The following is a 24247-nucleotide window of genomic DNA, read 5'->3' as shown; positions in this document are numbered from 1 at the left end:
GTCACCGACGGACACACAGCGCGGAATAGATGAATTTTTATTCATTTTTATCGTTTGAAAATTTTTGTAATTCGACGTAGCGATTTAAGCGTTTCGCGTAGAGAATCGGTTTTATCGTTCAACTGATGTTTCCGAATTTTGTGACACGTAATGTTTTAACTACTAACGCATCTCTGTTCGCTGTCGAATCGATTTGATTTAAAAAAAAAGGAAAAAAAAAAGAAAAACACAAAACGCACGTGTGTATGATTATTTAAATTTTGCATCGCGGTAGACAATGTGTTATCAATTTTGTTTTTAAAATATGATACTTAAGAATCCATCATTATATTACTTTCGGTGTTTCTAACAAATAGTTAGGAATAAGTTACGACTTTGTATTAACGATTGATCGTTATTGTTTATTCGTCTTTCGAGCGCGTCGTCACGCGTGAATAATGACACTCGCATTCCGGAAAGCGTAAAATCCGCGTCTTCGCGAGCACGAAGGAAAACAGAGGCGAGGATGCAAAGAGGTAGAAAGCACCTTGAGTAAAATCCAGAAATGAGTCCTTTTTCCACGAGAGAACGGTTCCCTCTCTCAAATTACTCGGGAGATCAAAAAACCGACTCTCCGCCGGCGGTCGAGCGAGAGGATAAAAAGGTGAGGAGGCGTCGGCAGTGAAAGAGCGAGCCGCGCGAGAGAGAGTCGTCCGGAAAAAGGGAGGGCAGACTTTCGCGCGCGAGATGTGATTTAGATACGCGGCAGAGCCACCCCCGGGGATCTCGCCGGGCTGCTGGCCTCCATTCGCGCGCTCCAAAGGGCCGAGAAGAAGGGAAAGGAGGGAGCAGCGGGAGGAGGGAGGAGGGAGAGTCGAAGTGGCAAAGCGGAACCGAACGAGCGGCGGCGGCTCGAACGATAACATCTCTCGCTCTTTTGCACGAGAAAGATCTTTCGGAGTTCCCGGGTTCCGAACCGATAATTGTCGGTGTCGTCGGTCGCGTCGGTCGCCGAGGAAGCCGGGGGATCTCCGGCGGCGACAGAGCCGCACGGAGAGAATCCCGGGGTATCGTTTTTCACGCGCAAATCTCCCTCGAGCTCTCGCTCCCGCTGCCAAGTCGATCGCTCGCTCGCTCGCTCGCTCGCTCAGTCCGTCCATTCGCCGCGCCGTCAGGTCGCTTTCCACGCTTCTTCCTCGTTCATTCGTCTTCCTCCGGTCGTCCCTTTCCGTCTGTCGTTGAATGCCCGGGCGCTCTCTCCCAATGGCGCTTTAAAGACCGCTCTGGGAAGCGTCTTTACGTCGTCGACGATGTGCGCCGCGGCGCTCGCTGCGAAACTCCCCTCCGAAACATTTTTGCCGCGAATAGCGCCCGGCTGTACACAGCATAGATACCTCTCCGGGATCTATCGGGTGTCTTTCAGCCGCCGATCCTTTGACGAGTTTTAGGTCAGCGTTTTCTTAGCGGGAACTTATATACCGAAATAGTTTCTCGTCATACGTATGAAACAGAGATTCCCAACCGGTGGTCCGCGAGAGCTAAATTAAGTTCCGCAAAATAAAGTCACATTGATTTTTAATTAAAAGTTCTCTATTATAAAAATATATTCAAATATTATTCTGAGTTTAATGTTAACTAAATGTTACGATTAAAATTTATTTTTAAATTCTCGGAATGTTTATTTCAAACAAAAAAGTTCTAGTTGTCCCTTATAAAATAACATGAAGATTTCCCTCGAAAAGAATGCCGCCCGAGTCGAAGCAAGAAAGTCTGTCTTTGCTCATCGCATATTATCGGCAATAGTGGGCTCGCTTATGAATACGTACAAAATTGAAAACGTAATACGTTGTAATATATTTTAAGGAAAACGAAAAAGCCGGCGTTTTTTGTTACTTAAGTGTAACGTAATTTTGAAAAAAAAAAAAAATCCTGACCCCATCGATAAATTAATTATTGCATTTTAAATTTATACCATATATCGTATGTAGCAATCATTCAGCTCTCGTGAGGAATTTTCCCTTAAAACATGTACGTTTTCATTAAAGCTGCGCACGACGAATAAAAATCCAACGGCGAAGTGAAAATGGATATCGAAGTATGGCCGACGGGCAATGGTCAGTAATCGCGGTAACGTTTTTCACGTGGAAATCATGGCGGTCGTCCGTCTACGATCGCTGGAGGATGTTCCCTGCCGTCCGGAACGTTCCTCTCCCCGTTTCGTTTCGCCGCTTTTTCTCGGACCGTTTGCATTGAGCCCGTCCCTCCAATGGCGTTTCCTGGAGCGCTATCGAAATCCTCTTTACGCGGCGGCGCTTCTAGTCCCTGCGAATGGCTGATAATGGACACGCCGAAAGAGTTGCTTCAACGACTCGGCCAAATCGAACATTAAGTTCCGGCCACGACGTACATCGATATTCTCGAACTGGAGCAATTAATGTCATTCACTGTATTTCAAAGGGCGCAAATCAGCCGGTGATTGGGAGGCATTATTTTCTCTTTTACTCGCGCGATATTGCTGCGCGGCTATAGTAGTTTTAATATTACCATCGGTACAGAGTAACTGCGTCGCAATTACTGCAGCTTTAAGCACATAGTGGCAGTTGATATGCTCATTTTGTAATTTTTTGATATAGTAAACATTCCTTTTCGTTATTATTATTCAAGTAAAATCTTTAAGGGGATGCTGGACTGCCTCTCAAATTTGATCGGGGTCGATAATGTATAATAGAGTCATTCGTGCGCATCATTAATGAGATTTCGTATATATTTCTTTTATAGATTTGGAAATTCTATTCCAGAATTAAAGTACACATATTAATATCCATCTGTGAATTGGACTTCATATCGAGAATGAAAAATATTTTTTTTTTATTGCTCTACTTTTTATGCGCATATAGCCTAAATTTTCGTTTCGCAATTTCGTCTCAATTAGGCACTAAAATATAATTTTCGAAACTCGACACTGTTTGTGTCGTCGTCTACTAGTCTGTGAATACGAATTTCGTAAGTACAAACTGTAGACCTTTTATATTAAGCAAACATTGTTATGATGTGACAGCAAGTTAACAATTTTTTACGATTTTGGTAGAAACTCCACTCCACAGATTGTTAGCAATGCGTATTCTTTTATTCTGGAGAAAGATTTCTAAATCTAAAAGAAATGAAAAGATATTGCGAAACAAAAGTTACTGTCTTTTTGTTGATAAAACAGACAATTCCAGCAGCTCCTTAATATACACAAAATAAAAGCAAAGAGCGCTGATTGACTATTTAAATGTGATGAGAGAAATAGAAACAAAAGATACGAACCTTACTGCTGCCAGTCAATGTCCCGAATGTCTTTTCACTTATGTTTATATCTTAGTGTAACATTTTTAATAATGCTCTCATACTTTTTTTATTCGATTATCATTACAATAGAGAAAAAGCGACAGTAAATTCGGACAGTTGCCTCCCTACAGAATTCACTTTGTCAAGAAAAAATTAATAGAAGCGATGAGAGCAATTGCGATGCGCGAATTCAATGATGATATCTCTCTCTCTCTCTTTCTCTATTGCCGGTTGTTTGCTGCAGATATTGTAAAGTTTCCGCAGTATCTAAAGCTTAATGTACATTCGAAAGACTTTACCCAAGAGCAGTCGGTCTCGAGCAGTAGGACCGTTAAGCGAGCAGTCATTAAGAGCCTTCCTTTCGATTCTTTGTCTAGCGGACGGTTTCATCCGCGTGCGCGGAGTCGCTCTCGCAGAATAAAACTTTGGGACGTGTATCGAGCACCGGGAGCCGAGCGGCGGTGGCGGCCGTCACCGAGAGGAGCGAGTCTAGCGTGTAAAACGCCTGAAACTTCGAAAGCACGTTTAGCGCTCCGAGCGTCAAACTCAAATTCATTTAATTTTGTTGCTCCAGACAGTTTAAACATAGGAGCGCGCAGTGTCAGGCCGCAACCGTGCTTCGCCATTATCTTGTAACACGCTTCGAAACGCTAAATGCGCTTTCGAAGTTTCAAATGCTTTACACGCGCTTTCGGCGCCGTGCAAGAACACACGGTGCTCCCGCCTAAGCAGATCTTGACACGTCGCTATGGCGCACCGTTGACAATTCGCTAGTTTCGCACGCGGCGGAGCTTTCGCGCCGAGCTGTCGCGAAGGATTAAAGAAAAACGCTAGTAGGTCCGCTCGGTGGCTGTTTCAATGTAGCTGAAACTAGCAGCCAAAGGCAGTAGCCAAACGTCGAGCGGCTAGGGCCGAACGTCATATAGGCGTTTCCAGGGAACACCATTCAATGAAACGTTAAAAATTCCCTGGTTATGAGATTTTTAATAAACTTTAAAAAATTTGCATAGAGTTTAGTCATTATAATACATAATTGATCATTTGCGACAAGACTTGTAATTTATCAATTGTTATAAATTTTTTTAACTAATTTTTATCGTTTTCCGCGCCTCACGCCTAAACGCAAAATACGATTTCCTTCAAATTTGGCTGGAAATATCTTTCCGTAACGTGCAATCGACTGATCGATCATTCGCGAGAGGACGTGCATTTTCCTAATTGTTATAAACATTTAAAAAATTAATTTTGACTTTTTTTTGCGCCTCACGCCTAAACGCATAGTACGATTTCCTCCATATTTGCCTGGAAATATCTTTCCGTAACGTGCAATCGACTGATTAATCGTTCGCGAGAGCACGTGCATTTTCCTAATTGTTATAAATATTTTTTAAATTAATTTTTATCGTTTGGAGCCGTGAAACCGCTACGTCCTCGTCGTCGGCTTTGGGTGTGGCAAAAAGCGGTAACGTACTTTACAAAAAAAGTCGCTGCATTATTCTGGTAATCAACTATGTTTTGCAAAAATGCATTTGCATAAAAATTTCTCATATACGGTTAATTAAGTTGTTCTAGACTTCAAAAAATATTTTCGTAGAAATTTAAAGACAGCGTTCCTTGTATTTATCTGATTAACGTAATTAACAATTTAAAAAACCACTAAACAGTAAATAACGATCGCGAATGAAAATCTCATAACCAGGGAATTTTTAACGTTTGATTGAATGGTGTCCCTTGGAAACGTCTATATCACGTTCGGCCCTGGCTGCTCGGCGTTTGGCTACTGCCTTTGGCTGCTAGTTTCAGTTACATGCTGTTTCAAGAGTTTTAACGGGAGCTCGAATAGTCACCCAGCGAGAAACGATAATGAATTCGACATCAATTCGACGTCGAATCGACATCGAAATGATGATTTTGATGTCGAATTGATGTCGATTCGGTGTACTATCTCTCACTGGGCACTGAGGAAGAATCGGCTCGAGGTATTGAATTTAGAAGTCCGTGGAGAGACGCCTCGTCCTTTCAGAGTAATATTAAAACATATTAGGTAAGTGATAGATGACCCATGAAGACCAAACATGTGAATAGTGTTTGACGTGAGTTTTGCGCGACACTCCGACACATCGCGCGCCCGAGAAGGCGTTGAGAGACTTTCCTATCCCTTACGCGAACAGACGACTTTGCGAAACTCGGAACTACCGTTAACGCCGAAAGGTTTTTCTCAAGATGGCATTCTCTTTCGCGCGTTTCAGTGGAGGAGCTGGAATGCCTGGCCACCTGGAAGGAGGGCAGCAGCCGTTACTTAGTCGGCCGTCTGCATCACGGCCACGCGTCCAGCAACGAGGATCGATACCGGTGCTTCGTTTACGAGAAGGCAGGCCAGACGACGGTGCAGGGTAATCTGAACAGAGCGGCCATGGGCATGGGCACCATGGACCACGAAGTCGCCATGCCGGGCGAGCCGGTGCCCGAGGGCTCCGCCGAGGTATACCGGGTGGCGCAAAGCGGCGACGCGACGTGCAACGGTCTATTCAGTCCCATGGAGGGCTCTCGCACGATGACCCTGAGGAAAGGTGAGTCCGATGATGCATTAACGATCGAACTCCCATCCGTCATTCGATAACATGACTGTTGAACTATTCCCGCCCGTTGAAAGATGACTTATCGATTTTTGCGAATGTTAGATGCTAAAATTAACATTAGTGATTGATTTCTTTTATTAATTTTTTTCTAATATTTTGCATACAAATATTGACAACATTTTTGTTTATTTTGGAGCGACGACATGTTGATTTTACAACGGTCATTATGTATATATTTTTACGTATATGAATCGATCGCATTGAAAAATGTTCGAAATACGTGTACAAAATGGATATCCGATTTTCATTCACCAGTTGTATGTCAAATTAATTTGAATGGTAGAAATACGACTTTCTGACTTTTTACATAATTCATTGTTCTTTAACTTTGGCGCGACATTAAAAGTAGATATCTTGAGATATGTTAATAAATGAAAATATTCATAAAATATTTTATCTGATTAATTATTGAAAACGGATATGAATCGGTATGTACGAAAATAGATCCGTAAAAATTTACACATAAGTGTAACAAGAATGAAATAAATTTATATTGTAGTGATGTCAGGTTGTAAAATAGTACGCTGGGAAAAAAATCTTAATTCGACTCAATTTTTTAACTTGATTAAATTTCCTTTTGTTTGTCAGTATAAAATCACGTATTTAACTTAAATAAATAAAATACTTGAACTTTAATTTAAATATTTATATATTTGACTAAAATACATAAATGAATTGAATCGAAGAAATTTAAGAAATTGAAAAATTTAATCAAATTAATGTCTTTTTCCTCAGTGTATAACATAGTCAGTATATTTTAAAGTATAACTCAAACGGCATGCATCAGGAATGCATCTTAATTTTGTTTATTTCTGCGTCAAGAGTACATCCCTCACATCTCATCGAGGCAAAACAATCTTTCACAAGCCGATTACCTATATTTCTCTTAAACCTTCAGGTCGTTAGTCACTAGCGTTTTAGGATCTGTAAGCAAAAGCTTCAGTCGCCGTCGAATATCCAATAATGGCCGCGCGCGCTTCATTGAAGATTTCGCGCGACAACACAGATATTTAGCGGATGGAAAAGTTATGGCTGTTAAAAAAATGTTTAATTATCGTGAGATATTGCACGCTAATAAATCGTATCCGCGAATTCGTATCTCTCGTCCAGAGCCTCGTGATTCGCCGTCGTTAAAATTTTTCCATTTGTACCGCTCTCCCGTAGATTTTAATTATTACAGTGTAAATACGTGCTTGACGAGGATTCCCATCGGGTTGCGGACGTTTCAATTTATCGTTATTTTCTATCCGGTCGGATTTTTGAAATTTTTTTTTTACAACTCGCGCGCGCGCGCGCGCTCTGTCATCGTCGCCGCGCGTGTGACGTTACATCCCTCGCCGCGTGTTTGCATAAACGATCTTCGCGCTCTTCTCGCTCGTCTAACGTCTTAAGCGGAATGTCCGCGGGGCACTCAACAATATTAAATTATAACTCGCAAAATGCGAGCCGGGAATGCGGTGGCGGCGGTGTAAACGTATACTTGAAAGAATTGCTAATCAACGTACGGGTTTTTCATTCCATGAATAAGAAGAGCGTGTTTGCACGACGTCTGGCGGGTCACGCTCTACATCTCCGTTCCTCCCCCTTTCTCCGCGCCTCCCCGCCCGTGCATTTCCGCCTTACTCGCTTTTCATCTCGGGGCTCGCAATCCCATTTCGCTCTCCGTTAATGGATTCATATATAATTACCGGGGCTTCACGCTCCCGCATTACGCTTGATAAATATCATCGCGAAAGGAAAGATATGAAATTCTCAGGACGATGAAAGCGGATTTTAAAACCGGTGGAAGTACCGCCGGCAGAAGTAGACATACCCATCGTCGATCGGCGACATTTGTCCACCCTCACGTTTGACCCGCCGCCGCCGCACTGTTTTCCGCGGAAAATTTCCAGGACCGCGCTCCCTCCCCCTCTCTCGCGCCCCGGAAGATAAATAAACAACTTGGATTAAACAACATCTCGTAATCACCCCCGGCTCTTACTCCCGTAGTCTTTTGATCCGAAGTGTACACGCGGGATATTTCGCAGTCGTAAATAACCCCCCGTGTTTTCTTAATTTCGCCGTTGTAGTGCGTCCGGAGGGGGTGGGTCAGGCGGTTAGAGCGAGATACACGGGCGTAATGAATCGCGGCCGCGATGCTATCGCGATATCCGGCGAAATTATCGCGCGAGGACAAAAGCGTTCGGTGATAAACAGGGTTCGGACGTTACCGTCGCCGCTTATATCTCCGAGGTGTGATCGTTAAAATCGGGGGCGCGCGTACATTGCACACCCCCGCGCCGTATGTCTGGTGCCGTCGCACGTGGCCGAGCAACGCGGCCATTTCCTATTTCGGTTTCCTATTTCGCCACTGAAAAATAACCGATTCTCCATTGTTATTGTTGCGTAACAGCCAATCTTTTGCACGACGCGGTGCCATTACCATCCCAACGTGAGTTTGCGTTTCGTTACGTTGCCGCTGTATTTTTGAACGGACGGGATATTAACGTTTTTAACGTTCACTTGCGTATAAATTTAATTATAAATATTTAAAAAAAAAATGCCACGAGTGGACGCAACTCTTCCCCAATGATTGTTACCGAGCCTTCCGTTTCTTCCGGAAATTCAAAGAAAATTCCGGAACTCTCGCATTGCGTCATAAATTTACATAACTGACTGATGAAAAAATACAGGCGGCAGCCACCGTGCTGCACTCGTGGTAAAATAGGAAGAATAGGGGTGAGTTGAAGGAGATCGATGGTAACGCTATTAATGCTATTATTTGCATGATAAAGCTCACGTGACGTGATAATAGGGTTTCCCCGCAAGCGATGACAAAGCCCCCGATGATGAATCGCAAAACCACCCCCCCCCCGTCTGTCTTTTTAGACTTGTTTCTCCGTGCGAAACAAAACTGCACTCGCGCGCAGGCATACGCGCGCTAATCGAACGTGTCGACACACGCGCTCCGCAAGTAAGAAGAGTATATTTGCACGGCTTTTTCCGCGCCCGCGTTTTATTTTTCCCGCCGTGGCCGTCCATACCCGCCACCGTCTGGCGTCTCCATCCCTTTCACCGCCCTGGGTACTCTCGAGTTTGCAAACCCGTATCTTTCCTCGCGCACAGTCTCACAACAAACTTCGTTAACGGATTTCACTCTGGTGGATTTTCGCGACCCCTCACCGTCTCCTCCCCTCCTCCCCTCTTTCTCTATCAATCTATCTATCTATCTTCTCTCGGTGCCTCTTTGCCGCGCTCATCGCGCACCTCTCCAATTGCCACTTTCTTCGGCAAATCGTTTTAAGTCGAGTAGGAGTCACCGACACGCGCATAAAACTCTCGCGAAGAAAAGAAGAGGAAAGAACGAAACGTCGAAGGGTGGAGGAGAAGGGCCGGGCCGGGACGAGAGGGGGGAGGCTTAAGGACGCAGTCGGAGACAAGCTTGGAGGGGGATGCTTGTAAGCTTCGCCGTTAATATTACGATCCGCGCACGTCTCAGGAAAAAGCGCGAGGTAAAGGCGGGAGGGCAGCCAGGTGAAGGGACGCGGAAAAATGGATTAACATTGAACCTTTCGCCGCTTTTACCCTTCGAGCCTTAGCCTGGACTTCTTTTGTTCCACTCCGTTCCCGGCTCGCGTATACGTATCTCGCCCTCATCTTCTGACACTCGCGAGCCCCTATTAACCGCGTCCGCAGCCTCGGTCGAGATCCGAAGTTTGTTCAATTAGCTCGGCATCTACTTCGCCAAAGTAAATATCTGGGGAAAACTGCGAGACTGCGACTTGAGATACTCGCTCAGAGCGTACTCGGTTGGAAGAAGAGTCAAGTAGTTAGGCGAACGGAAGGACAAATTGCTCCAATTACCCGTTTGAAAAAAAAAAGTTGTAGGAACGTTACTTTGAATCGTTATGAAAAGTTGGCGATTGTGGCGATTTTTTTACAGCTTTTGCGGAAAATATTAATCGAAGCTTTATTAACAAGCCAAGAAAAGTGGAAAATATTGACATGATTTTATTAACAGTTAATTTAGGTAAAGATATATAACGCACATTCATCCAGAATTTAAATTAGTTTGTAATATAAATAAAATTTGTTAAATCTATTGTATAAATTAAAAACAACTTATGCAAACATTAAAAACAATATGATTTTATAATTATGTATTAAATTGCGTAAGTTATTTAAATAAAAAGTATACTAAATTAGAAAAGAAAAAATAAAGAATAATATTATTCGTCAAATATTTGTAACATTTCATTTTTCTACAATGGACATTCAATATAGATCACATAAAAAAAAACTTTGAGTTACATTGTTATAACAGAAATAGTTGTAACAAAAACGAACGTAGATGTAAATGTTAAAAAGATAAAAAATTACAAAAAGAGATACAAAGATCGAAAGACGTGTTACAGTTCACTTTACGATTATGTGATTCATATTTTTGTTCTATCTCTGTTCAATCTCGAATTATCATTACGATCGAATTGCTTTAACCCAATTCGGTTATATCTAGAAAAATATATTGTGGATAATACAAATGTCGTGCGTTTGTCAAACGCGATTGCCAGTAACGGTATAAATGTAATATTCGCACACGTTGAAATCGACGTAATTCCCTGCACGTGCGTGCGCATACATCCACTCAATTATTAATTCGTATATAAATTTATAATCATGACATCACGCATATTCCACCGAATTACCGTCGCTTTATCTGCATTACAATTACTTGTAATTCGCTCAAACTTGCACGTAGGTCGATTCAGAGCAGTTAAATTCATTCAGCATAGTCCTCCGTTGCGCCAACATATTTCACACACAAACGCAGTGTTAATTTTGAAAACTTAATTTTTGAAAAAAGAAGAACACTAATTGCCAACGTGACTTTAACATCGCCTTTTCTATTTTAAACAATTACGATTCTAGATTAAGAAGTTTTGGTTTTATTTTATTTTCTAAAAGTTAAATGCAAAATTTATAAAGTACAAGATTCTTTTAGGTTTATTCTTTTTTCTCTATTCCTCAAAAATTTTAAAGACCCAAATTTTGGTCTTAAAATTAGCTGCGAAATAGAAAATAATAAAAAATTTAGTTTAAAATGATTTATGCAACAAAAAAGATTTATTTTGTTACAATTTTAAATAATTTAACGAGAAAAAATAAATGTAAATTTTTGCAAAAATGTGTTTAAAAATGTGGTTTAATTTGTAATGTTACTTTTTCATAGAACTAGCATATAAATATGTTACAAAAGACAATTTTTTATATAAAAAAATCAAGAGCACATAAAAAATTAAACCGATAAAAAAATTATGTTCAAGTATTTTACAACTATTCAAACATAATAATAAAATCTATAAAATTTAAAAATTTTTGAAATATGACAGACACATTTTTTATTAACGGTTATACAAAAACTTTGAAAATATGCGATTTTGCATTATTGAACGAGTTGAATAAAGCTCGAACACGAATTAATATTATGAAGATATTGCGGAAAAAACGAAGTTCCTAAAACATTGCCAAAATGACAGCGCAAATGTAGGACATTATTATTGTGTTACACGAGCTTACGTTTCGCCATGTGATATTATTAAAAGGACGCACAGCAGGAAAGCCATGTACCATTTATATTTTACAGTTTTCTGCAATTAATCTGAAAGGTATGAAACTGGGACAATACGTAATTTGTATTTGTAGTATAAATCATTTGATGGGAATTTAAATGCGTTTCACTGAAACAGCGTGATATAGGTCACCGGTACATGTGATATCACGTTATATCGTACCTTTTGTTTTTTTTTTTTTACGCGATACGCAATTCAAAAGTTTCACGTCACATCTCTTTCACTCTCGTGCGTGTGCGCTGTTAAATGAATATATTACGTAAGTAATAGTTTATCTGGTATTCAATGAAAAAACAAAAAAATATAGACCAATCAATAAATATCAACGAATGAAATGAAAAAATCAAACAGGAAACGCGAGTCTGCAAATCAATAACTTTATCAACGTTATTAATTCCAGTATAACACGACGGAAGCGAAATAACAGTGATATTGTTCCTATATTCTTGAAATAACGGGCGAAAAAAAAAAATTCCGCTCGACTTTAATACGATACCCGGGGATACGGAATTTGTATCCCCCCGGCCGTGGGCATCACGAAAACGTATACTTATCGGGAGTCGAGTCGTTAAATTATTTCCATTCATTGCCGCGCGGCGTGCAACAATACCTTTATACGCCATAAAACCGACCGCACATACGCTGCGCGGCTCCGTTTTAACCCGATCGGTCGACCTTTCGACCCTCGACCGTATTACGTATATCCCCCGTATGTACCGCCGCGAATCCACTCGACGCGAATCGAGGTGACCTCTTCTGACGCTTCGGTTTTACGTCCCACTCGGACCGGAAGTGGAACGGTGCCGAACCTATGACACACAGCGGAAGGGGGAGGGAGAGGGTTGATGCATCGTCAGTGCATTCGCCATTGTGGGATAAAAGCGAAACGGAAGGGCGCGGGGGAATGGAGAGGCTGGATAGGCGTACTCGTCGGTGGACCGCGCGATATCCGGTATACGATTCCCCTACGCCGTCGGGGGAGAGTATCGACGTCGTCGGTTTATCGGCTGTCGTTCCGCGATACGGAGGACTTTACGGTGGGCGGCCGTGTTGGAGCCTGCGACGAATTTTTCGACGGTACGGCGCGGCGCGTCGCGCCGGCCGACTGACGTCGGTCGATTCGGTGCGCAGCCGTCGTCGACGTCGGAGCCGCGGCCTTTACGGAGGACGACGACGAGCAGCGCGCCCGTATACGTGATGGGACGCGTAACGATCACCTGGAGAATCGTTCGTTTTACGAGAGTTTTGCGCGAAGAGAGGTTCCAAGGTAGATCCACCTTTGACCTAACACCTTGCTGGAATTTTCGCCGGGGTGAAACGCCAGCTCGGTCGCGCGTTACCGAACCAGGGAATTTAATCGCAGTTTTTAATTGTTCGAATATTCTCACATTTAAATATAATTTCCCCAGTAAAGATATGTTAACGGGGATAATAAGTGTACGGATTGTAGAATTAATTTCTTTTTGTCACAGATCACAGATGCATTTGTATACGCGGAGAGAATTTTCTCTTGAAATTTACCCTCAAAATCTAGTAATTGCGGGATAATGTGTGACCTCAAGGAATTTTAATATACTTTTAGTAAATTTTACTAAAAGTATAGTAAAATTTACTATACTTTTAGTACATTTTACTAAAAGAATTTTCTCTTAAAATTTACCCTCAAAATTTTGTAATTGTGGGATAATGTGTGACCTCGAGGAATTTTACTATATTTTTTAGTAAAATGTACTAAAAGTATAGTAAAATTTATTAAAAGTATATTAAAATTCCTTGAGGTCACACATTATCTCGCAATTACTAGATTTTGAGGTGAATTTCAAGAGAAAATTCTCTCCGTGTAGATTGCATTGAGAATAATAAAAGTATATTGATCGAAAATATTCTACAGATAAGAAATTTATTTCTCGATGAGACATCACAATGCCAGTTACACTGGCCAATTCTTAAATGCGAATACACGACGGTTAAACAATTGGATGCGGCGTTTCTTATTTCAGTCTCGTCCCCGGGCGAATGTCGGTTTCCAAATTGGCTGACTGGACACTCGAGCGGCGGATTGACCTGGCACACTCTGGACCTCGGCAGATCCTACACATTTCATCCGCGAAACGCGTCTCTGCACGTCGCCAGACTAAACACAACTTTGCCGAGTTTCGAAAGCGGATCCACAGACTCGCAACACGTGCTCGGGACGGAGGATCAGGATGTGAAGATCCTCTGCAACAGCATAAAACAGTCGAATGGCGCGCAGATGATAACAATGATGCTCGTGGCACACTTCACTGTCGGCTGGTAAGATTGATCTTTTATTTCTACGTATCTCAGTTATCTTTATTATCCTACTTTCTACATAATAAGTATTTATATGAAGTTTAATTATCTTTATATTAGAGCAGAAAGAAAGGAGAACGTACTTATTTTTCATATTGTTTCTTTAATCCTAAAAATGCTACTATTATTCCAATTTAAAAAAATTAACCAAAGACGAAATCACGATAAAACTTTGTATTTTTAACAATAATAAGTTGAATATTAGATCGCTCTGTAATTAATATAAGAATAAAAGAAGTACCATTTTTTGAGCTTTATAATAATTTTTGTGTGAATTTCTATATAATCTCCGGCGAACTGTACGCCGCATATTCGTCGATCTTTACATGAATCCAGAATAATTAATTGACAAATTAAACTGACGAGCAAATCCATAATTCATCTATGTAAAGCATCCGCTCATCCGTAAATATCTGTTCGGATATCGTAGTCGCGATTAAAACGATGGAATATGGCGCCCCCGATCTTTACGGATCCTCATGTTCTTCTTTTTTTTTTTTGCAGTCGGAGCGGTTTTATGTGCATGACATTCTACCGGAGAGACGGCCACGTGATCGAGCTGCAAACGGGAATCCCGGTATCTAGACCGGAAGAAGCATGCAGCCCGCCCCATTTTCTGCAGCACAGTACGCCTTTTCTCACCTTAGTCAGTGAGTACAATTCTTCTTCGTTCCCCTGTAGTTTGCGCTTTTCCATCTTCGCGATGGTTGTCTCGTCGACAACAAAGTTCAGCGTTGCTAACTCTCACGCTACTGAAACGCCTGATGCATCTTTTAGCGTTTCTACGTGAAAGTATTGCGATTGTTTGCGATCTACCGAAATTACTTCGACGGAGAACTTGCGACGTTATCTCTCTCTCTCTCTCTCTCTCTCTCTCTCTCTCTCTTTCTCTCTCTCTGACCGGAGCTCGACGATCTCCTAAGGCGGTCGCCATTTAGCGTAAGATACGAAACGATACGGGTCCCCGTTATCATTCCTAGACAAGATATTAATGAAGCAATTGCTAAACTATCAGATTAACGTAACTCGATAAACCTTACTATCGCACGAGGAATATCCTTCCCGCGATATCGTATCGATCGCGAGGCACTCGTGCGATCGGACGATCGGCGCAGCCGCTTGTTCCGCTTGATTTGCGTGGCCGTAGGATCTTATCCGATCCACGTAAAGACGACCGGGAACGAGCCACCGACGGGGAAAAGAACGAAGGAGCGACCTGACGGCGGAAGGGCGGAAGGGTGAGAGGAGCGGCAAAGAGAAAAAAGGAGTTGCCAAGTAAAAACTACCCGCACTGCCGATAAACCCGAGAAAACTCCAACTTCGCGGGGAAAAAGTTTTCGCGCGGCGTGGCACGAGGATTTAGTGCGCCGACACTAGGAGGCGGCTGGATCAGCCGGGAAAGAGGAAACGAGTCGAGGGAAAGGGGGGGGGGGGAGAGAAAAGGGAAGCGAGGGAAAGGAAAGAAAAAAAAAGGCGGAAACGCGAGGAGAAAATCGGGAACTGGTCGGGCTCGAACTATTTGTCAAAATCCCGCGAACGACTTATAAGTTACACCGAGCGTGTAGCTATTGTTGGGTCGGTCCGTGGAATCGGCGCTAAGTCATTTTCGTTCGCTTATCGTCGCTCGCGTGCGGGCACGCCCGCGACTCGCCGACCGCGAGCGAGAGATCGGGATCGGGAGAGAGGGTTGGGGGAGGGGGGGCGCGCTGGAGAAATTCAATTTGCGCCCGGGGAACGCCTTGCGAGGCGCGTCACGGAAACCCGTTGAGCCTGACAACCTCGTGATCGAACGGCGTATTTTCTTATCATTTAGCGGCTCGGTGGCTCGCCGCTGGCCCGTTTGCCGTTTTGTCGTTTGTCCCGCGCGACCCGATTGCCCGCGCCCGAGGGAGCGATATCGCGCCCGACATATAAAAAGCGGCGGCAATTATTGCGACCGCCGCAACGGATTAATATTGCCTACGTGTCTACGAGTGAGGGTATCGGGCTTGTGAATTCCGTTGTTTCTCTCCCTCTCTCTCTCTCTCTCTCTCTCTTTTTCTCCCCCCTCTCTCTCTACGCTGCTCGCCAGGTCGAGCATCCTCCCAATCCAGCCGGCTGTATCGGCTGATACGAATGCAGTCCGCGCTGCTGTCCTCCACGTTTCGGATCGACAAAATATCGTCGTCTCCGTTGTGCCGCAAAGAAGAAAACCTGCCAACCTCCCGGTCTCTTTTCTCCGGATGGGAGAGCGACCACCTTTCTAAACTTCCCTCCGACCATCCTTTCCTTCTCTTTCCCTCCCCCCCCCCCTCTTCACTCTTCCTGTCTTGCGTCTCGCACCCGCCATCTCCTCGGGATACGATCGGTTCCCGTGGGCCAGAGTTGTAATCCCACGGGAGTTATTGGATTCGGTTTGATCCACTGGTCGTCCCCCTCCCGCCACCCTCCTCTCTCCCTCTCTCTCATCTCTGTCTTCTTAGATCCTCCTTTTCCTTGCTTTATCCTTTGCTCCGTATCGGAAAGCTCGATCCGTCGATTCGCGCGGAACAGAAAACTGCAATCCTCACTCGAGGACCAATGAAGAGATTGTGTATAGGTGCGGCAAATTTCGGCAATGAATCGACGCCGGTCGGATAACGAAACACGCTGCTAATTTAACACGCGAATTATAAGATAGCGGCGTGTCCTGTCGATAAAAATCACGATGGGTGATAATTGATGGGAATCGGAGGCTTACATTCCGCGGTTTCGTGCTCGATAAATGACGCGAAATAAATGTAAATGGAATACAAGTTATATCGCCGCAAAAGTTAATAACGCGCATCAGGGTTATTGGATTCGGGGTCATGGCTGGTAATTAACGAGCCGCAATACCCTGGCTGTACGTGCGTTAACACACGAGGGTGTGTGTGTAAAAATCGAACAAGCTCATTTGAATTATTGACGAACGTCAGCTAACACAGGGTTGCCATTTTCGAAATTTTGACACGATACGTGGATAAATTTTTAATTCACTTGGAAGTCACTCTTCCCTTTTTTTTTCCTTTCTTGTATACGATTGAAGTACCGCCACAGATTTCACATTTACTTATGAGATGTTTCGAGTAAAATAAAACGTCAAGATTGCTTTTCGGTCTTTACGTACGATAGCGTATCCATCAAAGATTGATAATGGGTTCCGACGAAATTTATCGCGTATTATTTCTTAAATTAAAGATGAAACGTTCAATCACTCGACTCGCCCGTCCGCGATTTTGCCTTGCCGCCGGTACCTTTCGCGATTCTTTCATAATTTAAGGGAAATATTGACTTCGATTTAATTCACTGCTCGTTCGCAGTTATCTCTCGTGGTTATGCTTCTCGCGGCTGAGGAAAAAGCATCGAAAAGCTCAATCCGCCGTCTCGCAAGAAGCAAGGAGCTATTCTCCGGACTGAGTCACGTACGGTTCTCCGGGGAGCCGGCTCTCTACGAAGGATAGTATTTATCATTCCACGCACGCGGCGCACGAAATTTACAATTCAGATGTAAAAAGAAACGGCCTCTAGAGTTTTGTATTAAAGATTGCAATCGCAATCGCATAAACAATGGCGTGATATCACGATAATACATATAAACAGCAAGCCATGCATTGCGCTGCACTGCGTGTAGTACAAAAGAAAATTCTGGAAGTTGACAATGTAATCGTAAAGTTTCCACAATCGAGCTTCATGGCACAAAAGGGATTATATATGTGAGTACTTGTTATTGCATTTAAGATTTTTGTCTTTAAAGCACACGTGAACAATTCGATACTTTTTCTATCGAAACATATTTCTGATAGAAAAGCTAGAGCAAATTTCGCAATAATGACAAAAAATTTCAACAACAACAGCTGGTTTTCTGTTACGTAATTGCGTCCAATTAATCCTATATATGTTCTCAAAGTGAATTTGCTCTGTTTTATCGTTTAACGAATGTGAATGAATGGCAAGCGATCAGTGTATAAAAATTCATTTTGACCCTCTCGCCGTGCCAGTCAATATGCGGAACGATTGATCATTCATTCACGAGCGAAGGCCTCTCTATCTTCCTCCCTTCCTCTTTCTCTACCTGATCGAACCAAAGCTCCCACCCTCCCGTCACGCCTTCATAAGCTATATAATGTCCAATGCCGCAATAAAGTAGACCATCTACGAGCCATCCGTCTTTTTTTCTTATCTTGCGAGATTCTTATTCCGTCTCCCTTCTCCCTTCCCTCTGCTCTCATCCCTCTCCCTATTCCGAACGGGGTTTCCTCTAAACTTTTATGACCACTCACGGAGAGAATGGAGAACGGCGAGGAGACGACGATAGAGAACACCGACGGCGACGACGACATTGGTATTCCGTTGACGTTCGCGAATTACACCCCGAAGATAGACTCGCCGGTGGTGCACATCGAGAAATTTTCACAAGACAGTACAAAAGTGAGGGAGGTAGCAACCAGAGAGCCACGGATTGATCCGCGAGTCCGTCGGATAAATGTTGGCGACACTAACTGTCAAGCAACGAGAAAATCGCAACAGACCGAGGAAATGGAAAGAACTGTTTTGTGTGAAATGAAATAGATTTCGTGAAATGTAAAACGTTGCGTCGTAATTACAATATGTCAACAATTTGTAATTTTTAATCGCCTGAAAACAGCGAATTATACTAAAAATCCTAAAATTATAATAAAGTAAAACAAAGAAGAGGTAAAATTATCTGTTAAATAAAAGAATTGGGAAGAGGGTACGTCGTTTCAAAGAAAAATTTAAAGGGAATTGTAGCAATACAACAATCACTTTTGATGTAATGTCAAGATATATTTTTTGATGAAGTTTTCTTCCGAATAAGATTTTGCGTCACTGGATTTTGATACAATTGCGTGACCGCGGCTATTTTTGCTTGAACCTCGGCTAAGTGTACGGTAACGTGCGAGACGCGTTACGATCGTCGTCGTATTCAGAAATGGAAAGATCGAATAAATTGCGGCTATTAAACGAGGAGTAAAGTCACGATCGCCTTAAGATTCCAACGACGTTGGAAATTTCGGGTCCGCGTGGTAAATGGCCGGGGAACTGAGTCGCGAACTGGGTTAGCGAAACCGCTGTAACGGGCTACGTAAGCGTACCTGAGACACCGGCTATAACGAGCTGGAATCCCCGAGCAATTAAGCCACCAGCACGCCAGGCGTTTCTCCGGCTCGTCTTCTACCGCCGCAACATCGCCGAGCCAGGTTACCAATGAGCTTCCGGTTTGTAAATAAATAACCCAGACTATATAATGCAATGAACCTGAATGCAAAGTTAATGGGCAGAAGTAAATTAGTTCTGCCTGAATTATGCTTGGATTTTTTTACTCGCGCAGAAATTGACTGAGTCTGGTTTTTTATTTTCACAACATATATAAGATTATCTTTACGGTTAATTACGTAAAAGAATAACTCGGAAGCAAGCTATATACGAATGCGTCTAATTGCGAGGTGAAAAATATAGTGGGCATCGGAGAAGCAAAAAAAAAAAGGAGGCATTCAGAAAAGTCGTGTGTGTCCTTTGTAATTGGTCTCGATCGATGTTAATGGGGCAGGGTACGCAGATAAGATAATGATCGGCTACGGCTTTGGCGTTGATAAAAAATTCTGCTTGCCGCTTATGCACGAGTACAAGGCACAAGTCGCAAAGTTTCGACAATATCGCGCCATCAAGATCCGATTTGGGGTTCTGTATTAGCTTTCGACGAGTTGCGTCACGAAACGCAATCGAGATTTCGCGTGTCCACGCGAAGCAAGTGAACTTCAAAAGCTTGTCCGTTACTTATTTATGCAAAGAGGCAATAATAATTTCTCGTGATTTCGACGGTCTAATTGCAAAGTCGATAGTCGAAAAATTCGGAGTTGCTTATCTTCCTGACGCTAGAGAAACTAATCAAACTTTCGAAATTGTCGTTACCTAAATGGATGGGATGGGATACTCGTAATGATACGTTAAATTGTGTTTTTTTTTATTTGTTAAAGTCGGCTCTTCTCTCGCATTCATTCGCGACAAGACGTTATCACGGGGTTAATTTTTTAACGCTCGCGTACGGTGGGAGGAGTAAATTTTCCGCGCACAAGAGAGCGCAACGACTTTTGTCGGCGCACGAAAAAGTGGCAAATTAGGTGTGTCCACGTGTATTACACGCAGTCCGGCCAAAAGTGCCGCGGTTAAAAATCCCTTTGATGCGGTTTAAAAGCGAGAGCGGGAAGATACAGTGGTCCGCAGGAAAGAAAAAAAGAAATATTCAGAAAACACAAGACCGCCGGGGGCGGAGAGGAGGACGCGAGGACGGGGGGGGAGGGGGTAGTCCGGCAACGTGGAGAGATATGAGATAGAACGAAGCGACGCGTGCAAGGGGCGGCGGAGGAGGAAAGGGGACGTCGCGGGAGGGAAAGAGTATGGAGCTTTACGGGAGACTATTATGGTCGGATAGCTAAACGGTGCACGGCAACGCGCGCGCGCGGTCAGCCGTTGAATATATTATATTTTTAAATCACGGATATGCACAGGCGGGGGTGGCGTATCAAAACACGAACGCGCGCACACGCATACACACACGTGCGCACGTATCCCCCATGTACGTGCTCATAAGCCGCACATCCCGTATACACGTAATAGACGTATACAGTCGCGCAGGAACGTGTCGTACATCGCGAAGCGTAAACACGCGCGCGATCACTCGCTCGCTGCGACATGCACACACCCTCCTCATACGCCCGCCGCGTGCAAGCGCCGGATTACACGATCGCTTCGCGTACAGGACAGTTCCGAGGTAAGCGAGGTCGTCGTCGTCGTCGTCGTCGTCGTCGTCGTCGTCGTCGTCGTGGCGTTTGATGAAGTAATTTGAATTCTTGTGGACGGAGTTAACTCTCGCTTTTCCTCTCCGGTGTACTGTTCAATTTCCATCTCGCCAGACGTGCAACGTAAATGTGGAATAAGTAAATGTGGGACGAGACCTTCTTCAAAAATCTCGAGTCCGTTTCTCAACGTTCGGCATTTTTCTAACGACGTTTCCTTGATGGCCGATGTGCTACTTAAGAAAAAGGAATCTCAAAAGATGTCCTTAAATTGAAAACTTTTTATGAACAATGAAATTTTTTAGGAGCAATGAAATTTAGAGTACTGATGTCTTTATGTGCGCCAACCGGTTTGAAGACTATAAGGTAAAATAAGAATATCTATGTCTCTGCATAATTGCGTAATAGTAATAACATTTATTATCATTACTTTTAGCGAATTCCCTAACGGGTAGCGGGGAAGGAAAAAATCGCAACTCGCTGAGAGAAAACGTAAAATAAAGAACGTAGTATAAAAAGGAGATAATAAAAAATGCCACGTCGTAAAAGTAAAGACATACACAGTCCAAGGATTATGTGCAATAGGTTCGATCAACCAAAACGCGCCGACGGGCGCATTTATACGATTATATGTTGCCGGATCCTTTGAGAATTTGCCCCGGCCGGTTTTCCCATTGGAACGTCCTGTACGTCGCCGATGTACGAGCCACGTAGAGGAACGTGCTCGTTGTCCGGATCGAATTGATTAAGGCTTGATACGGGACTTGATAGAATCGGCCTACTGATTATCCCCGCGCGCAACAAAAATTGGAGATTACGAAAAGGGGAGGAACGCGTTTCGTGCTCCGCGAATAAGCGATTTTCCCGCAAATACTTTTGTCTCTCCCGAGATGAAAGTAGGAAAATGGCACGAGATAACGCGGGGAGAAAAGGAAAAGCGCTTCCGCGCCGATGTCCCCGCCTTGAGTAGAATCAACGTGTCGCGGGCAACGACAGACTTTTGTTTAATAACGGAAATCGTAAATTTGCGGAAGAGACTCGCGATCGCGCGCGAAGAATGTCGGCGCGAATATCAAGGGTGCGAGCTAGCGGAAATGCCAAATGAGAGACGCGTTTTCTCACTCTTTTCCTTTCCTTTTAAAGGCTCCCTAAATAATTCGTGTTCTCCAGTGCGGATATAATTCGCCTCTCTCCCTCCCTCCCTCCCTCCCACTCTCTCTCTCTCTCTCTTCAACTTGCCGCTTAATACGGAATTCTGCATCTCCGTTCCAAATTTCGTGCAAGCACCTTTGTTGCACTCAGGCCTGCGCGACGCTACACGTGTACCGTCGAATGGCGAGATTTTAATTACGAGTTACGATTATAAGAATTTATTATCGCCGCGTGTTACGTTTAGTAGACGGCCGTAAAATAATGGGCCAAATGTGTGCGATATTATTCGCGATTTATGGGAGCATAATTACACGGGACGTGAATGAGCAGCGAACAGTCTAAACCGGGCTACATTAAGGGAAAAGTTTGAATTTTTCATGCAACGCGTCAATCTTCCCGTAACATACAATCCGATATACCAAATATAATTCAAAAAACACATTACGCAGAAAATTTTCTAATAAAGTAAATTTTCTAATAAAGTTAAAATTTTTTTAATTAATTGCAACACGAAATTGCCCATGTAAAATGCAGCTTCTATTAAATCCAGCTTAAAATCGCAGTTTTACAAAGACGAGGAAACATCTGTTTTGTCGCTGGCTTGGAATTTCTTCCATCTCTAGTTTTCGTCCATAAATTTCCTTGGAATTATAATTTAATATAAATAGCGATGTATAAATTTTTAATTTGAAGTCTACGTACCTCTGTTGTTGAAGTTATAATGAATAAACGGTTAGATATAAAATTGCGCGTCGCAGAGCAGTAAATGGTTACATGCTTTCGAAAACAGAAAAGCACAAAGAGAGAGAGAGAGAGAGAGAGAGAGAGAGAGAGAGAGAGAGAGAGAGAGAGAGAGCGATGGAAAACGGAAAGAGTCTTCTGCTTTGTCAGGTAACGAAGCCAGGTCGCCCGTTCGCAATTTGCTGGCGACCTCCTCGGCTTCTAACGTTAACAAATGTCAAATGCTCGTGTCTACCTCGCTAAACACGCCGAGTGGCCGCGGCAAAAGCTAAAGCGAGAGCAAGAGCGCCGGAAGCGAGTGTGACCCGCGCGCGGTGGCGTTTAAAGTGTACGCTCTCCCGGCTCTGCCGACCTCAACGCTCGTTTTCAGGGGTTCGCGATTAACCTCGTTAAGGCTCGGAACGATCGTAAACGTCTGGACTAGCGCGAGTTATCTCCCTTCCTCCCTGCACCCCCGCGGGGGCACCCCCGCGACCTTTTCCTACCTCTCTCCTCCCCTTCGTCTCCTCGCGGGAGACGAAAAGTGCGAGGAAAGAGAGCGGATAATCTCTGGCGGTAATAGCCGAGAGTCGTTGGAATTTTGTCCGAGAGGAATCCTCGTTCTCCTCGGTCCGAGAGGAAAGGGGGGGGAAGGTTGCGGCGTGCTGCGAGAGGGCCTTGTAATTCGCCGGGTTCTCTTTTATTGGATTCCTTGACACCGCCCGGCGGAGCTCGCGCTTCGCGTCCGCCGCATTTATACATCCGAGCAAACAACAAGCGCCAGCCGGCTCGCATTAAGCTCGAGGAAAGCCCGTCGAATGCGCGAGCATTTGAATACAAGCGGGCGGGCAATGTAACGCGACGCGTAGCAATGCGGCGGGGAGTAATTTCGCGAAGCTGCAACTGTTGCTGCTGCTGCTGCTGCTGCTGCTGTTGTTGCCTCTCGTTCCCGTCGCGTCCAAATAAAGAATCTGAAATTTGATTGATTTTCACGATTACAAAGCATCCCGAATGTAACGAACGCGCAATGAGCTTTTCACGTTTGAAAATTTTAAGATACCGCCGCGCGAGCTTTCAACGAAAAAGAATCGTGAAAGAAGCGGATCTCCCCCTCCTCCCTCCCCTCCTCTCTCTCTCTCTCTCTCTTGGCTCATGTTTTCACGTGTGTTCTCTTTTCCTTCGTCTTTTTTTTTGCTTCTGCGCGCGCGTCGCGTGACTCCTCCGCGATGAATTATGAGGCATAACCTCGAAAGACACGGTGGCACGATGCATATGACCTATATTTCACGTTCTTACTACGAAACGTGTGCGATACTGCAGTGTCCGTGTCATGACAGCGCGATCTAACTTGGCCCAACTTAACCCCCCGTATCAAGCCAAAAACTAGAAGCACTAAATATTTCCTCGCATGTTCACTTTTTGCTCTTTTTTTTTATTTTTTTATTTTTTTTTCAACAGAGCTAGCTGTGTATTTTTAAAGATTCAGCCTGACCTACTTTAACGTCAAAAAAAAAAAAAGATGGAAAACCATGACATTTATTTTTATCCATCTAGCATTTATTCTTTTAAAATGTGATTTAGCATTTTTCTTTTAAAATGTGATACATTCTGTATTTTTTGAATTTTTATTGTGTGTCAATTTATCTTCATTAATTATCGTCATATAATT

The 24247-nt window shown here is 43.5% G+C and overlaps 1 protein-coding gene and 1 long non-coding RNA gene across 4 annotated transcripts in view; one reads left to right on the top strand and one right to left on the bottom strand.

Moving 5' to 3' along the window:
* LOC105838703 overlaps window positions 1-24247 on the top strand; it is a 290257-nt gene that overhangs the window by 223433 nt on the left and 42577 nt on the right. For all 3 annotated transcript variants that reach the window (XM_036291750.1, XM_012684446.3, XM_012684445.3), the window contains exons 7-9: window positions 5559-5879; window positions 13558-13852; window positions 14396-14541. In XM_036291750.1, coding sequence (XP_036147643.1) covers window positions 5559-5879; window positions 13558-13852; window positions 14396-14541 — 762 coding nt within the window. The remainder of the gene's footprint in view (window positions 1-5558; window positions 5880-13557; window positions 13853-14395; window positions 14542-24247) is intronic.
* The window catches only part of LOC114255225, a 60776-nt gene continuing 53435 nt past the window's right edge, over window positions 16907-24247 (bottom strand). The window contains exon 2 of the long non-coding RNA XR_004964548.1: window positions 16907-23549. This is a non-coding gene — a long non-coding RNA (uncharacterized LOC114255225). The remainder of the gene's footprint in view (window positions 23550-24247) is intronic.

This window comes from Monomorium pharaonis, chromosome 9 (assembly GCF_013373865.1).
Source record: "Monomorium pharaonis isolate MP-MQ-018 chromosome 9, ASM1337386v2, whole genome shotgun sequence".
In the NCBI taxonomy this organism is placed as follows: Eukaryota; Metazoa; Arthropoda; class Insecta; order Hymenoptera; family Formicidae; genus Monomorium; species Monomorium pharaonis.
This window is presented reverse-complemented; position numbering and strand designations above follow the sequence as displayed.